Source organism: Arachis duranensis, chromosome 5 (genome assembly GCF_000817695.3).
Source record: "Arachis duranensis cultivar V14167 chromosome 5, aradu.V14167.gnm2.J7QH, whole genome shotgun sequence".
NCBI classification, from domain to species: Eukaryota; Viridiplantae; Streptophyta; class Magnoliopsida; order Fabales; family Fabaceae; genus Arachis; species Arachis duranensis.
The window spans coordinates 13,363,198-13,378,882 of NC_029776.3; the positions used below are offsets into that span (position 1 = coordinate 13,363,198).

Genomic DNA, 15,685 nt, shown 5'->3' on the forward strand with positions numbered 1-15,685 from the left:
GATTAGCTGTCGATACTAAAATAGTATCAGAGATTTTAATTTTACCAATTATATTATTAAAGGAAAAGTATAAGTAACCAAAAGCTTATCGGCCAAAAATTAAACAAAACTATATTAATTTATATCAATAATTAATTAATTTTAAATTTTTTAAATTCAAAATTTAAAAAATTTTAAATTGATTAAGTAAACCTAATTAAAACTTATAAAAACCTTCTTCTTTTTTCTCACATTAATCTATCCACTTCTAACAATCACAAATTCGAAAAATATATAAAAAAACATCCATTTAATATGAAAAAGAAACATTCTAATACTTAGTAGAAGAAACATCCATATATATTAACTCGTAAAAATTTTGAATTCATCCAAAGATATTTGGCTGGTTTTGGCTGATATGCTTTTGGTTCCTAACTTTACTCATTATTAAATTAATAAAATACTTCACGTTAATCTTTAATGGTATGATGAGTCACTTGATAAGGAACTAATAGTGTATTTTTATCAATTTCAAAAATATAATTGATATTATTAAAATTTTAGGCAGTGTCTATTTATAAAGATATGATATTGAGTCATAGACATATATATAAAATTATGTTTGGCGACATAAACAAAAACATTGTGTCATGAAAACTGAATTAGTTAAATAAAAATACAACTTATTTTTTTATTTTTTTTATAATAGTTATCAAATTTTGATAATTACATTTTTTATTTTTGTCTTTTATATTTTGTTATTAATTTTTTATCTGATTTCGTTCTCAAAATCAACGCAACTTTAAAGATTATTTTATGCACGTAGCCAATTTGAGTGACTATTGTGGGGCTTATTTGAGTGGCAATTTTGGTGTTTGACAAAAAGCAAGTAAAATTAAACTCTTTTTTTTTTCTTGATGCTGGATAAATATTTTATATTTTTACCTTTTTTTAAATGAGATTATGGGCCACCAATAGGCCCACCCAAAATGATAGATTTATTGGCCCAAGAAGTACTGCACCGAGGCCCTAAGATTCTTGTTCATTGTACAAGTAATAGCGCTTCTAAAAAACAAGACAAGAAAACAGAGATATCTTGTCGGACCTCGTTAAATATTGGCATTATTATATAATAATATAATACCAATAAGAAACCACCTTGATAAAGACATTAAAAATGTCTTTTCTTAAAGATGTTTATGTCATATTATTATTAGATGTCTTTATTAAATCCATTAATAATTTATTTTTTAATAAATTAAAATAAAATCAATTTATTATAGAAATAAATAATAAATTAAATTGTCTACATTATAATTATTAGACCGATTGATATACACAATTTGAACTGAATCATGTTTAAATTTTTTGATAAAAAGACAAATATATTTTTTGTTGTCTTTTTGTTTTGGAGACATTTAAATTTCTAAAAATTTAAAAATATAATTAGGTCCCTAAAAAAATCTCTAACCTTAGCCCCTTGCCTTAGCCCAAGTACAAGCCCAATCTCTCACTAATCTCTCAAGCTGGCTCGAAAAAGAAAAAAAATATAGCCTTCAGCGTTTCCTTTCTCTCCCTTTTTCACTGAAGATCGAGCTCCTAATCTCTTTGTTTACTGGCTCTCACAATCTCAAGCTCTCGCCTTCCCTGAGCTCGTCGTCACCGGCAGCAAAAATAGTAGGTCCCGAGGCTAATTATTGGAACCAAATAGAGATGCCATGTCTCCCTTAACAATTTTAAAATGGAACTTCCTTCAGGATAAGATTGATAAAAAAAAAAGCAACACTGTTGCTAGAATCACAATTGATGCTACAAGTATTTTCAACGAGTGAGAATTTGGCTGCAGATTCTGCTGACAACATAGACGCAAAGCTTGAATCTAAGCCTATCGACAAACAAGTAATACTTTAATAATCATTGTTGTAGAAAGCTTCTATATATTTTGGAATCACATTTAGATCATGTATGAATTAGTAATTACTAATTAAGTATTTAGGTTTGAAATCATGACATTCGAGGTTGATTGAAAAACTTAATCATTTTTCTGCATTTAGTAATTACTGATGGATTGCATAAGTTGGTTTGAGTTAGTAATAGAAGCAGTAGATATCAACAAGTCATTATTAGCACATTATTAGCACAAAAAATCAAAATACAAACCATTTTATAATAGAAAATTTTCATACAAACATAAATTTAATACATAATCTGACATGTACGAATATATATAATAATTTATAAATCTCACCTAATATTTATGCTTGAACGTTAAATTTGTGTATAGATTTATAGCAATGCTTGGAGCATCAACAAGCTACTGCCTCCATAATTAACATAAGATATAAATGTAAAGCTATAAAGACAAGTAGAAAACACTTGTGAAGAGAGGCAGAACCATGATAGAATTGCAAGCTACTAGCTAACTATATGTGCTAATTTTATTCTCAGTCATATTCAATATATTAGATATGATGAGTTTGGAAAACTCTAAATTAATATGATAATCAAACATTGTTAAAAATCTGTTATTAGAAATTATTAATTTGATTTTGATTCAAAAATATGTGCTTAATAATTTCTGTTTTGTGTGCAGATTTTGATCATTGGGCTTAATGCAAATTAAAACCAAATGTGCTAAGAAAATAGATTCAGCCTTGCACAAAAATTCTACATGACATAAGGCTGATTTATTCATATGTTGATTGGGCCAGAAAATTAATGTGAAGCCCAATTAATCTTTACTACAAGACCAACAAGGCTTGATCCGAAAAAATTGAAAAGAAAGAAAGAAAGCAATGTTGCATGCTTTTCCGGTTACCCACTCCTCTCTTTGGATGGATTTCAAATTTAATTAACTTGCATTAATTACATTGGAAACAGGAAAGAGAAAGTGGAAATTGATTTGATTGCCATTAATGTATTACACGTTACTAGGCATGGGAAGTGGAAAAGTAATTCATTTTTATTTCTTTCTTTACTTCCATTGAAAGCTTTTCACTCTTCTCTCTCTAGTTTCGGTCACTTCATCTGTCAAGAAGAAGATTGAAGATGCAAGCTATCAGAGGTAGAAGAAGAGAAGCTATGCAAAAGCAAGAGGTCAAGGTGATGATGGCCCTTGTAAAAGGAAGATCTACAGTATGGTGTGGTTGAGATCTTTTCCACTAAAGGTAAGAAGTGGAGAAGAAGCCTCAAGATCACCATGCCAAAAATGGTTGCAATCCATTTCGGCCAGAGAGGAAGATCCGTTAGGTGAAGCTCGTCTCTACTTTTTGTTCATCCATCACAGAAGGTAGCTACTGTAGCTACATGGAGGATGAAGCAGAAATGGAGCAGATGGAGCTGTCAAGGATCAAGTATTCATCAAGGGTAAAAAATCCTTCTTGGAGACCAAGTCAAGATGGAAGGCTCAGATTGATGAAGTTTGATGAGAAGGGATGAGAGAGAGGTGATTGCATGTTGGTTTTTGCTTTCGCTTCCCTCTCTCCTTTCTCTGTCTGAACCGGTTTTGATGTTTGAAGAAGAATAAGTTAGCTCGGTTGAACTGTTTCAACCTTGGAAGCTTCTCCTTCTATAATAAGGGTGAACGGCCAAGGGTTGAGACAAGAAGAAAAAGCACAGAGTTCTCATAGCTACCCAAGCTAACAGAAGTTCTTCTCCTTCAATGTTTTCTATTTTGTATTTTCTTTAAGTTTTGTCTGTCTTGAGTCTCATGGTAAAAAAGGCAAATAGTGTGAAGTTTATAAGAAAAAGCCAGTGAGTGAAAAAAGGCAGAGTGTACAAAATTAAAGCAAATGACATAGATGTCCTAGAGTTCCTTTGTACATCTGTGTTGTGTATCATAATTCTGTGGGAATCCCCTTGCAAGTTGGGTTAGCACTTAGCAGTTGAAAGCTTGGTAGGTGACAAAGTCAAGTTCAGGATTGGGGTTAGATTCTGGACTTGTCCCGGATAGAAAGGGTAGTTCCTAGGGAGAATTGGTGTCTGTAATCTGTATGATTATAGTGAAATTTCATCATTGTTGTGATGGAGATTGGATGTAGGCTGCATTGCACTTAGCAGCTGAACGAGGATACTTCTTGATGTGATTCTTTCTCTCTCTTCTACTCTATTTCTGATTCTGTTGCATAGGAGACAAAATTAAAAAATATCTCCTGACTGGTTACGAGACAAAAAGAAAATGTCTCTTGACTAGTAACGAGACAAAAAGAAGAAAAATCTCCTGAAGTTATTTCAAAGGGTAGAAAGTTATTCTGAGCAAAAAGGGGCTAAGATTCAACCCCCCTTCTCTTAGCCACTGAATACCATCAAGATACACCATAGTTATATTGATGAATATAATTTTGTGAATGAAAAAAATAGTTGAGAAAATTTCTAGAGGTTGAGGAAGACAAACTCTTCCATAGCAAAAAAGATATAAGCAATCTGATGAATCTTTAAATAGAAATCCTGTTTTTATTTATGTCTCAACATGCTAATGGTCATACTTTGGTCTTCATTCCAATTTTTATCTTCATTTGTTGAAGAAAAGACAGCGGCAAAAAAGCCTTAATCAAAATAAGGATATACCTTATTACGTTATTAGTTGTTAGTGGATATCTAAATAACCTTGATTCTTTAAATATATTCAGTTTTGTTCCCTATTTGTTATTTTGTAGAGATGAAGTTGTTTGTCATTGTCTTTCCTATTAGCTTTGTGTATTTTGGTCCATTTAAAATATTACTGGCAAACCAATTATTTAGATTAAATATATCTAACTTTTGTCCTGTTTTAAAAAATATCTCTTATAGATGAGTTCTTCTTTAAAAAATACGAATTTTTAAAGTAAGAATTAATTTTTTGGCTGTTTATTCTTTTATTATATTGCTTTGTTAATGTGTGCCTTGAGTTATGGTGAAGGAATGACGGTTGTATTTGGGTCGCTCAATGGATGATTCTCAACCACTATTGGAGACCCGATAAGACATGGGTAAGAAAAATGTCATTGTTAATGAAGTTAAGTTTATTTCATTATCTAATATCATTGTTAATGTCTGTTAGGTTATCAATGATTACTCAAGGATACGACTGACTGTGAATTTGGTGTATGACGAACACAACCCAAAGCAGGATATGATAAATGTGAGTTTGTTATGTTGTTGCTGAATGAAATAAAAAGATGCAATAGTCTGTCCTTTAGACTTAGGATTTTATGATGCTTTTTATTAGAACTTTTAATCGTAATCTTATCTTTCAAGAACATATTTATTTAGTTAAAATAGTTACGGATTGAATTAGGTCATTTTAATTTCATTTGAAGAACAATTTATCTTTATATTTTGGACTATTTAAATATATGTTGATCTTTTTGTTTTAGAATGATTTATATACTATTTCTTAAAGTAATAAATACAACTCGAAAAAAGTTATAAAAAGAGCTCTGCAAAAAAGGGTATACTATCCGCAACATACTACACAAAAATCAAACCAAATTCTGAGGATAAATAAATTATGACATCATATAGATAGTATAGATAAACATAACAGGTACTCTAGTTCATTCAATTAATTCAATCCAAACAATTGATAATGATGAATAGATCAAATAATCGGAGTCAAGATGCGCCTAAATTATAGATGCATTACTAAAGCACTCAAAGTCAATATACAATAAGATGAAATTCAGCGAGAAAGATATCAAATTTGAAGAGAGTTTAATTGTGGAACATCCTAGTATAGCATCAATATATTATTATTTGATTTTAAAGTACTTATTTCAACTTACAACTTCAAACGCATTGATTTCTTGCAATTGCAACGATTGCAGTCTCCAATCTCACAAGTGAATCCAGTTCCATTGTGGATGAATTTTTAACAGCAATATAGACTTGCACATCAGATGAACTCCACAGGACAACTTGTCATTATTTTTTTGTCTAATTTTGAGGCTGCAAGTGCATTCAAATGTAAGCCAATTCCAGGCAAAGTGCATTGTTGTGAATTGTTATTGCATTTGCTTTTCATGCAAAAAAAATTTCTCATCAGAATGTCTAACAGAATAGATTTTAAATTATCACCTTGAGTTCTTCCTTCTTAACCTGAGAGTCTCAAAATCGCCTTCATGTACCACGATTCATCTTGCAAACAATCATAATGAATTATTAAGCTATAATTACATTTTTAATCTTCTTATTCTTGGCAATGAATTATATATTCATTTTTGGAAATGTCATAGCTTCTTGTTTGGTGCTTGTGCTTGTTCTGTACGGTTTTACATCAAATAAGAGAAAATTCAATATTCCAAGTACAACAACACATGCACAAAGTATAAAGACATCAGAAAATGGTACATGAACTCACCAGAAGTCTCAGGAGGATGTGATGATATCATTATTGTAGGTGCTGGTGTTGCTGGTGCAGCTCTTGATTTCACTCTTGAAAAAGTAGTACAAATGCTTCTTTTCTAGTTTCCTCTATTTAGAATTCTATTTTATGATGGTTTCTTTGAGTTATAGTTTCTAAATAAGTCTTAACTCATAGATAAGATCTTATACTATGGTCTAACTAAATTGACATAAATAAAATAAAATACAGAAAATGTAAGTTATAGGCTGCAAAGAATGTATATCCTAAAAAGAATAGTGTTTTGTATATATCCATTTTCTGTTTTTGTTTCTATGGCTTGGAGCTTCAATGATTCTTTTTCATGAAGGGAAGTATAGATATATGTTCTAGAATTTAATTTTGATAGTTATTTTTATTTTAATTTGGATGTTTATTTGATTTGGATTGAATTTAATATAACTTTACCTGATAAGAAGAATTTGTTAAAAAAATATTGTAAGCATGGTGCCTATTATAAATTAAAATTTTACTACCACGCTTAATCCTGTTTAAGTTAGTCATTTTCTTGGTGGTTTACATTGCTGATATCTATGTCATAGTACTATATGTCACTTAATTCCTTTGGTTGTTTTTCTTTTTTTTTGTGTTCGATTGCAAGTCGTGGAAGTGACGGACATGACTGAGCTAGAAACTAATGAGACGGAACTTAGTCATATTGTAAAATTGGATTTAGTGTACCATTCAATGAATTCAAGTATGATTGGAGTTGTTACAGTTAGATATAAGTGATTAAATTATAACAAGGTTATGCGACATTTAAATTTGTAAAACAAATACTAAATTGTATTTTTCTTTAGCCATTTAAACTAAGTCGGATGTTCATTTTACTATGATTGCAAATGGTTCTTTCCATTCTAAAGTAGATGATTATTTTGGGTATATTATTTGTCTTTTACTTGATTTCAATTGCATATGCCCTGCAAGTGTTTTTATTATGCCAGTTGAATTAGATTTAGTTTAATTTGATTGAATTCAAGCTGGGTTCTAGTTATGCTATTTAAACATGATGCACGAGTGGTATTTTTTGTCAATTGCTTAGTTATTTTTTATCAACTAATGTGGATGTTCATTTTACTGTGTAAGCGAATTGTTCCTTTTTTTTAGAGTGAATGTTCATTTTGGGTATACCGTCTGTCCTTTACTTAATTTTCTAGTTTTTGTATCTACATGCTCTGCGTGTTTCTTTTATTTTTTAGTTTGGAAATTATAGATTAAAATACGATTCGCATAAACATTGGTATTAACTTGAAAAACAAATAGAGTCTTAATTTAAAATTAAAAAAAAATTATTACATAACATTTACACGAGATATATAATTTATAGTTTAGAGAAATATTAGAATGCTAATAGTTAGTTATCAATATTTAAAAGTGTGTTAACATAAGAAGAATCTTCAAGAAATGCTACATCATGATTAAAGTGGTAAGCTCTTCAAGGCTAAGTTAAGGAAGCTTGTCAGGAGCTCTCTACTTGTAATCTTTCTCCAACATTTTGGCTGCTAGAGATTGTACCTGTGATCCTTTTGTCTCTTTTTTGCTCTTCAATTTTGTAACTCGTGTGATAGTCGATGTGCACTGAAAAGCAGGAACACAACTCAATTTTCAGGCATATCAATTACTAGTGTGTAACAAGAACTCTTTAACTCCAAACTTTAGAAGATAATCAACAATTTATGAAAAAAAGTCTTAATCTAAAAAAAGCATAACTAAATGATTTACTAAATAATTGCTTTCACTATAACCAATAAAATAATGTGAAACTCAATTTCAACACAAAATAAAATGAACATATACATACATAGTAAATGAACATCCGCTTTAGTTGATAATAAACATCTAACAAATTAACTAAAATTTCATCCGTGCACCATGTTTACATAGCCTAACTCAAACCCATGTTCAATTCAAGAAAACATAAACTAAGTCTAATCTAATTTTTCTCCATTACTCCAAAACCACTTAAAAAAGAAACTAGTAAAGCATGTACATGCAGAATTCAGCAAATCAAGCAAAAGATCAATATTATAAGTAAAATAAACATCCACTTTTCGAATAAATGAACCATCTGCATAATAATAAAATGAACATCCACTTTAGTTGATAATAAATATCATTAAAAACTTTTATTCAATTATTTCATTACCAACAGCACAATCAGACAGCATATATGCTACTACATAATGTTTTCTGTTGTTATTATATGTATGATATGTTGCTAGTAATTAAAAAGAAACTAAGTCATAGTTGGATGCATGCTAAAAAAGTACAGAATACCACTTCTATGTTATGCCGCTTATTTTTGGTAAAAGTCTCTTCCCTCCATGATATGCCGCTTATTTTTGGCAAAAGCTTGACATAAAAATCAAAGCAAACTTGCAGCTATTCTGCAAAAAATGGCGTATATTAAACAAATTATAGAAAAGATGGCTTACTATTAATTGACTTATTCCAATGGCCAGATCAACTTTTAGTTTGTTTTTGAATAAAACTATATTTTATTTGTCTATTTCTTATATTATTTAGTTAGCAATTTATCTTTGTGATAAAAACTTCAAACCCTTTTTAATCTTTAGAAACAACTTTCAACAACATTTTGATGTGAAACATTTTTCAGCACAGAAAATAATTAAACCCTTTAGAATTCATAGAAATAATTTCACACAAAATGGCATATCATTAGAGTCAAAAGAGAAAGAATCAACCAACATTATCAATGTCCCGAACTCTGGCAATTTCAAATGAAGTTGTTGCTAAACGAGGCACACTTGGACTAAAACAAACATCAGTTCTCATAGACGAATGCTCTTCAAAAACAGCCTTCTGCTTCAAGGTATCCGTGTGCCATAAAACAGCCTGCACATAAAAATAATTGGGAGGAAAGCGGGGGCAAGCGAACTAGCTGCAACCGGCGACATAGGAGGCGCGCGCTGGAGGGTGAGCAGCAGGGGTCTAGACGACGCTGATGGAGGTGCGGGGTCACTCGCCGCCGCTGCGGTGGGATGGTCAAGAGAGGTTTTAAAGATTGGGTAGGGAGGGTTGCCGTAAGAAAAGGATTGGAGAAAAATTGAATTAGGGATTAGATGATTATAATTAAAATAAAACTGAATGGAGTTTTTGAAATTATGGTAAAAGGTGAGTTAGTTTTTATTTTTTATTGATACTGGACTTAATAAATAGCTCATTTGTATAGATATTCCATTGACTTCTTAGCGAGATTCCTTTATAAAATGTTATTTTATGTGTCTTTATGCAAACATCCGCCTACTAATAATTAAGATGATAGCGTCTAATTTCACCGTTTAATTATACGTAATTTTAGAATATAATGATCAGTTTTTGACTATGCGTATTCAAAGTCCGTTATGATTAAATATGATTTTCATTTTAATAGTAAATTTCTCTATAAGAATGTCCAAGTTACGGTGACATCATTATTTCTTTGTGTTGTATTATTAAGAGTGGGTAGGATAAACTAAAATGAAAATAACGAAAATTATCCGAATATGAATTCACATATTATCATTGTGCTTATGATTTATCAAAAGTTATTTGTTGAGTTGTGTTATTCTGGATCTGCTGACTTAGTAAAAGGATAAGCACTTGGATGCATAAATAATAGGGGAATGTTATGGTGTACTTAAGTTACTAAAAGAGGTAAATAAATTATATTTAATAAAACTAAAAGAGGTAAATAAATTATATTTAATAAATTTTATATGATTTATTTTTTATTTTAAACATTTTATTTTTTACTTTAAAAAAAAAATTAGGTAATTTAAACATCATAACAAAAGACACTGTACAACTTAAATAATACTATGAAAAATCAAATGCTTTAATCACACCTATCAATTTCTAATACGAAGACAGAATTGAATGTGTCTGTGTATCTTATCAATCTTGTCTAATGATGTTGGCTAGTAATAGAAGTTAATATACAATACGATTTCGTCCAATTATATCACATGGTAGGTGTGCATGATTTTCTGCTAGACATTATCCATTAAATTTTGGTGAGGCTCACTAATGCATTTGGAAGAAAACAAAATACAAAATGTCAGATGAATACAAATTCAACAAGATTCTTTAATTTCAGAGCAAACTATTCACCCTTTTTTCTTTCTATTTTCTCTTTTCCACATGCTTTATATATACATACATAGAAACTATGGTTACAAGCTTACAAACAATAATGCTGGCACTTAAATTTAACTTGAAGATATTTTTGTTTTTTAGCATAGTAATACAAGCACCAGCGGTTATTGGGGAAAAAAAAAGAAAAAGAAAAAAGAAGAGAGTTGAATTTGGAGAGAGAGTTCCGTTGTGATGATATATATTAATTCCTATTAATTAATGGAAGTTACCAACGTTTTCTTGTTCTTCCAATTCGATACCAACCTCAGCAAATCTTTTCTCTTTGTAAACATACCACTTAGCAGCAACAAAGTAAATGACGACATTGATAGCACTCAACAAAGCCAAAAGCCAATAAAAATCATAAAGCTTCCCTTGGTTGAGGTTATCGGCAAGCCATGGTTTTCCATGCGCCGTCAATTTATTCACTATGGAGACCAACAAGGAACTAAAGAAGAATCCTAACGCCAACGTGCTCAAGAACAAACCAGTGCTCATTGTTTTCATCCCTTTCGGACACTCTCTCAGGAAGAAATCAAGTTGTCCCATGTACATGAACGCTTCTCCCACACCCACCAAGAAGAACTGCGGAACTAGCCAGAACACAGTCATTGGAATCTTGCTATGGGGAGTGTGCACCAGTCCATGTGATCTTGCTTCTTTCAACCGCTTAATTTCTATTGCGGCTGCTGCCACCATGGACAACACCGAAAACACTAAGCCCGTGCCCACGCGCTGCAAGGGGCTGAGCCCGTGCGGGTTCATGAGGAGTTTCTTGGCCACCGGAGCCACGAAGCGGTCGTAGAAGGGGACGGTTAGGAGGATGGTTCCGATTAGGAAGACGGTCATGGATGCCGGAGGGATTTTGAAGGTTTTTCCTATGTGGCAGTCCATGGTAACCGCTTGTGAGACCGAGAATGTTGTCATTTGTGCGTGGATGCACCAAAACATGATTGTCGTTGCCCATATCGGAAGCATTCTTAAAACCAATTTCACTTCTTCTACGTCCGTTAAAGTTGTTAGATACCATTTATTGTTCTTCATCGCCTCTGTTCCACTTGAATCCTTCATTGCAGCCTTGTCTAAGAACCTGCTCCGTCAACATAATTCAATTAAATAACAATCTATATCCAGCTAGCTTACCTATTTCTTGCCCATGCATGAACAATATATTATTCTTGTATTATCTGGACTTCCAAATAATATATAATTTACACGTATATTTAATTATTGGTTATTGGTTTAGGATACAAGTATACATATATAGCCTTCTTGTCCGTGAGAGAGGCAGCAATGGGAGGTTATTGTTGCATGCTCGTGAACATCTCTAGAGATTAAAGCTACCCTGCCCCTCGTGAGTTGCATAACCTAACTATAATAATTAACTTTACTTTAAATATACACTATTATATACTATTATAAATTAAACATTAAGAAAAAGCTAAGGTGTACGCTCCTCCTTATTACTCTTGAAATTAAGTTTTTCATTAGCGAAACGTTGTCTCTCTCTCTCCACACACCACAGAGTCAGATTTTTAGTGTGAAAAATTCAAGTCCAGTTAACTATNATTAAAAATAAATTAAATAATACTTATATTTATACACAAATATATTAATAATTAATTTTAATAACTGATTTTAGTATATAAATAATACTTTTATATAAAATATATACATAATTGAATAAAAATAAGTTTTTATACATCTGTCTTGTATAATTTTTTATAGAATAAAAGACAAAAAAAATTTTCTCATTTCTTATTATATAATATTTAAAAAGAAAAAGAAAGAGAGCGGGAAAACTATATATATTACCGGAACTGGTTGGAGTGCGGCAACCTTTGTTTGTTGGATTGGATGTAATCCTCGTGAAAGAAGAAAGAAGAATCAGAAGGAGGTTGCAAGCGCCTCTTCCTCCAAGCAGCCACAAACACAACCGCAATCTGAGTCAATGGGCTACCCACCGGTTTCTTGTAACGGTACTTCTTAGTGCCTGAAAGAAACACAGTGAGAGCCACCAGAATGGCGACGGCGCATATTCCATAACCCCAAACCCTTCCCTGATTGTCCTGAATGTACACAAGAACGGTCACGGCGGCCAAAGACCCTGTGCTCACGAAGAAGTAGAACCAGTTGAAGAATTTAAGCATTTGCTTTCTCTCTTTCTCGTCAGTATCGTCGAACTGGTCTGAACCAAATCCGGATACGCTTGATTTGAGGCCTCCGGTTCCAAGCGCCGTCATGTAAAGTGCTAAGTATAACACCGTTAACTGTTTGCTGGTGGCTCTTTCGCAAGGTCCCCCACTATCTCCTGTGCATTTTGGAGGGTGTAAGCTTGGTATTTTCGTCGACATAGCCAAAATCGCCACCCCCTGTTTATTTATTATTTCATTATTATTAGACATCAACGTATAATAGTTAATTAACTAAGGAGTTTAATAAATTAATTAAATAGATCTACATACATGCTGGCTGGATGTGGTTTATGTCCATCTTTATTGAACAGATCGAAACAAGAAATAAATTAAACATACATGTATGAAAAAGTTAGAAACATATATATTACCGTTGCTTGAACAGCAGCGAAGATGGCAATGGTGCGGTATCTGCCAATCATCAAAGTGAAAGAAGGAAATGAAGAATGAAGCTTGAAAGAAAGAAAGAAAGAAAGTAAAAGGGAATCTTTATATAGTACCTTCCGAGAAAGGTGTCAGCTAGAAAGCCACCGAGCAAACAAAGCATGAATGAGGTGCCCAAGAAGTTAGTGACAACGTTGGCAGACTCAGCATTGCCCAAGTGCATGGTACCGGTCAAGTACGTCACCAAATTCACCGCAATACCCAGTGTCGTCATCCTCTCCATCACTTCTCCTCCTGTTATTATTACATATATAATCAATAAGACTAGCTAGAAGAAGAGATATATATGCATATCATGATGATGAGTTGATTAATGAAGAAGTGACCTAGAATCATGGCGGAGGCAGACCAGCCACCGGTCTTGGACCGCTCTGCCGGAGCACCCTTGTAGTTGGTGGCATCTAGGATTGTTTTCTCTTGTGTTGTGGGGAGAGCACTCATTATGCTACAAATATCAGATCAGATAGTGAAGCTTCTATGGGAGAAGTAAGGGATGCTATGCCTCAGGATCCACCACCCTCACCCCTTTATATACAACAAGGAAAGGGCCATAATGGAACAGTAGTAGTACTATTCTTTTTATTATTATTATTATTGAATTTATGTTCCACCACCCTGCCCTTTAATTAACCCTACCTTACTTCTAGTTAATAATGGTGACTGCCCATATAAATATGTGAAAATGATAGTAATAATTTGATATAAGTATTAGTCCAATTGTTTTTCTGTAAATTTAATTAAATATATTAATTATTTTTATATAAAATTAATAATTAAAAATTAATAAATAATATTTTATTTAAACATTTTAAATTATCTAATCGTTTTTAACTATTAATTTTATACCAAAAAAACTCTATCTAAGTTTCCACCTTATATTATTTCTCTCATTATGTTCCCACACGCAGCCTCCTTTCATTAGCTTCTCTTCTTCAATTTAACTATATTATTCTATAACTATTATATATCCAATTTTCAAACTCCATCTATTTACGCAAATGTATATATTTCTCTTAAACAATAATAGTAATAATAAGGAGATAGACAATAAGGTGGCTTATTACATATACTCTTCAATCAAGTTGTGGGATTTCTTGATGACAACCATCAACTAACTGTGTAACATATAATAAATATATATATGTTAACTTCAGTAGATTTCCTTTTGTTGTATTTGTGTTTTGGTAGTAGTTTAATTTGTTTCTTTCAGTCAGAGAACCGATACAATTTGACATAAATTAATATGAAATATTTGAATAAATTGCTATAATTGTTGCTGAAAAAAGTAAAGAATGTATATGTATATATCAAGCATTTTTCAATTTTATATATCTTCATCTTGTAGTGACCTTCTTGTTTCCTACGGCCTCTTCTTTTCTTGTTGCATGTGACAACAACTAGGACGAACTGTTGATCGAGACAAATTCCATGGCATAACGGAAGGTCTTAAAATATACATAGAAGATAGTGATTAGCATAATTTTTACCAATAATAATTTCCAAAACACTCTTATTTTCAATTGAATTTTTTAATACTTAATTTGTTTAATTTACACTAGGCAATTAGAGGAGAATAATGAATCAAATTTAAATAGCAAACACACACATTGATGATTTCACCAATGTGGGAGTGGAAATGCAAAGTTGCGAACCTAACTACGCATGCAAACGGGAGTGAATGTACCGAAATTTGAACTATTGCAAAGGTTTCCATTTTATTCAAACTTGAATATTAGCAGAAGAGAGTAGCAGTTGCAGCTATAGTAAAACTAAATTTCATTACCTTCGTGGATTCATGTCTATTTAATATCCAAAATTTGGTTTGTGATAGATTGAAAAGTGAGAATTGTGTTAAAATTTTAATCTTGACTAGCTTTAGTCTTATATTTGTTTAGTTTAAATTAACTAAATAACTTTAACATTCTAAAAAATCTTAGTTTCTATGAAAAATGACATATATGTCTAATAAATATTCTCTTTAACTTTTTTAAACATAAAGAAAGTTTGGATATTTTTTATGATTTTATAAATTAATAAATACATTTAAATTTAGTTTATTTAAAACTGAAAAAGATGATTAAGAAAGAATATCATTATAAATGTATCTTTTATATATACTAACTTGATTTTGTAATTACTATGACATATTTCTATCTTTATCAACCACCTTATTTTTCTTGTTTATGTTGTACTAACAAGTAAGAATTGGCTATTTATGTTTCAGAATTGGCTACTTTTCTTATTTTTTTATCTCACTACTTATTACTAATTAACCATGCATGCAAGTTAATTTTGACATTATTTTTAAACTTACATGTGATACTTAATAATTTTTCTATAATCAGGTATAATTCTTTTAAATGCATTCGTATGCATGATCCCCTTATATCTGTTTAAATATTAAAAAATATTATACCGTGATATAAGAATAATAAAATGTATTTCAAGTTCAGTTTTGAAATTTTAGAATAATTCACATTCACACAATTAAAAAATAAAAATAAAATTTGTTTTATTTTTTTGTCTTGTTTTCTAACAAAACTTTGTTTTT

General features: G+C 31.2%; 1 protein-coding gene across 1 annotated transcript; it reads right to left on the bottom strand.

Annotated features, from left to right (window-relative positions):
- Positions 1–10,677: 10,677 nt before the first annotated feature.
- LOC107488220 (protein NRT1/ PTR FAMILY 6.3) lies at positions 10,678–13,643 on the bottom strand. The gene is made up of 5 exons (XM_016108929.3): positions 13,461–13,643; positions 13,191–13,368; positions 13,062–13,101; positions 12,311–12,867; positions 10,678–11,585 (listed from the first exon to the last, which is right to left on the bottom strand). The coding sequence occupies exons 1-5, from the start codon at positions 13,573–13,575 to the stop codon at positions 10,712–10,714; spliced, it is 1,764 nt and encodes a 587-aa protein (XP_015964415.1). The 5' UTR covers positions 13,576–13,643; the 3' UTR covers positions 10,678–10,711.
- Between the last annotated feature and the right edge of the window lie 2,042 nt (positions 13,644–15,685).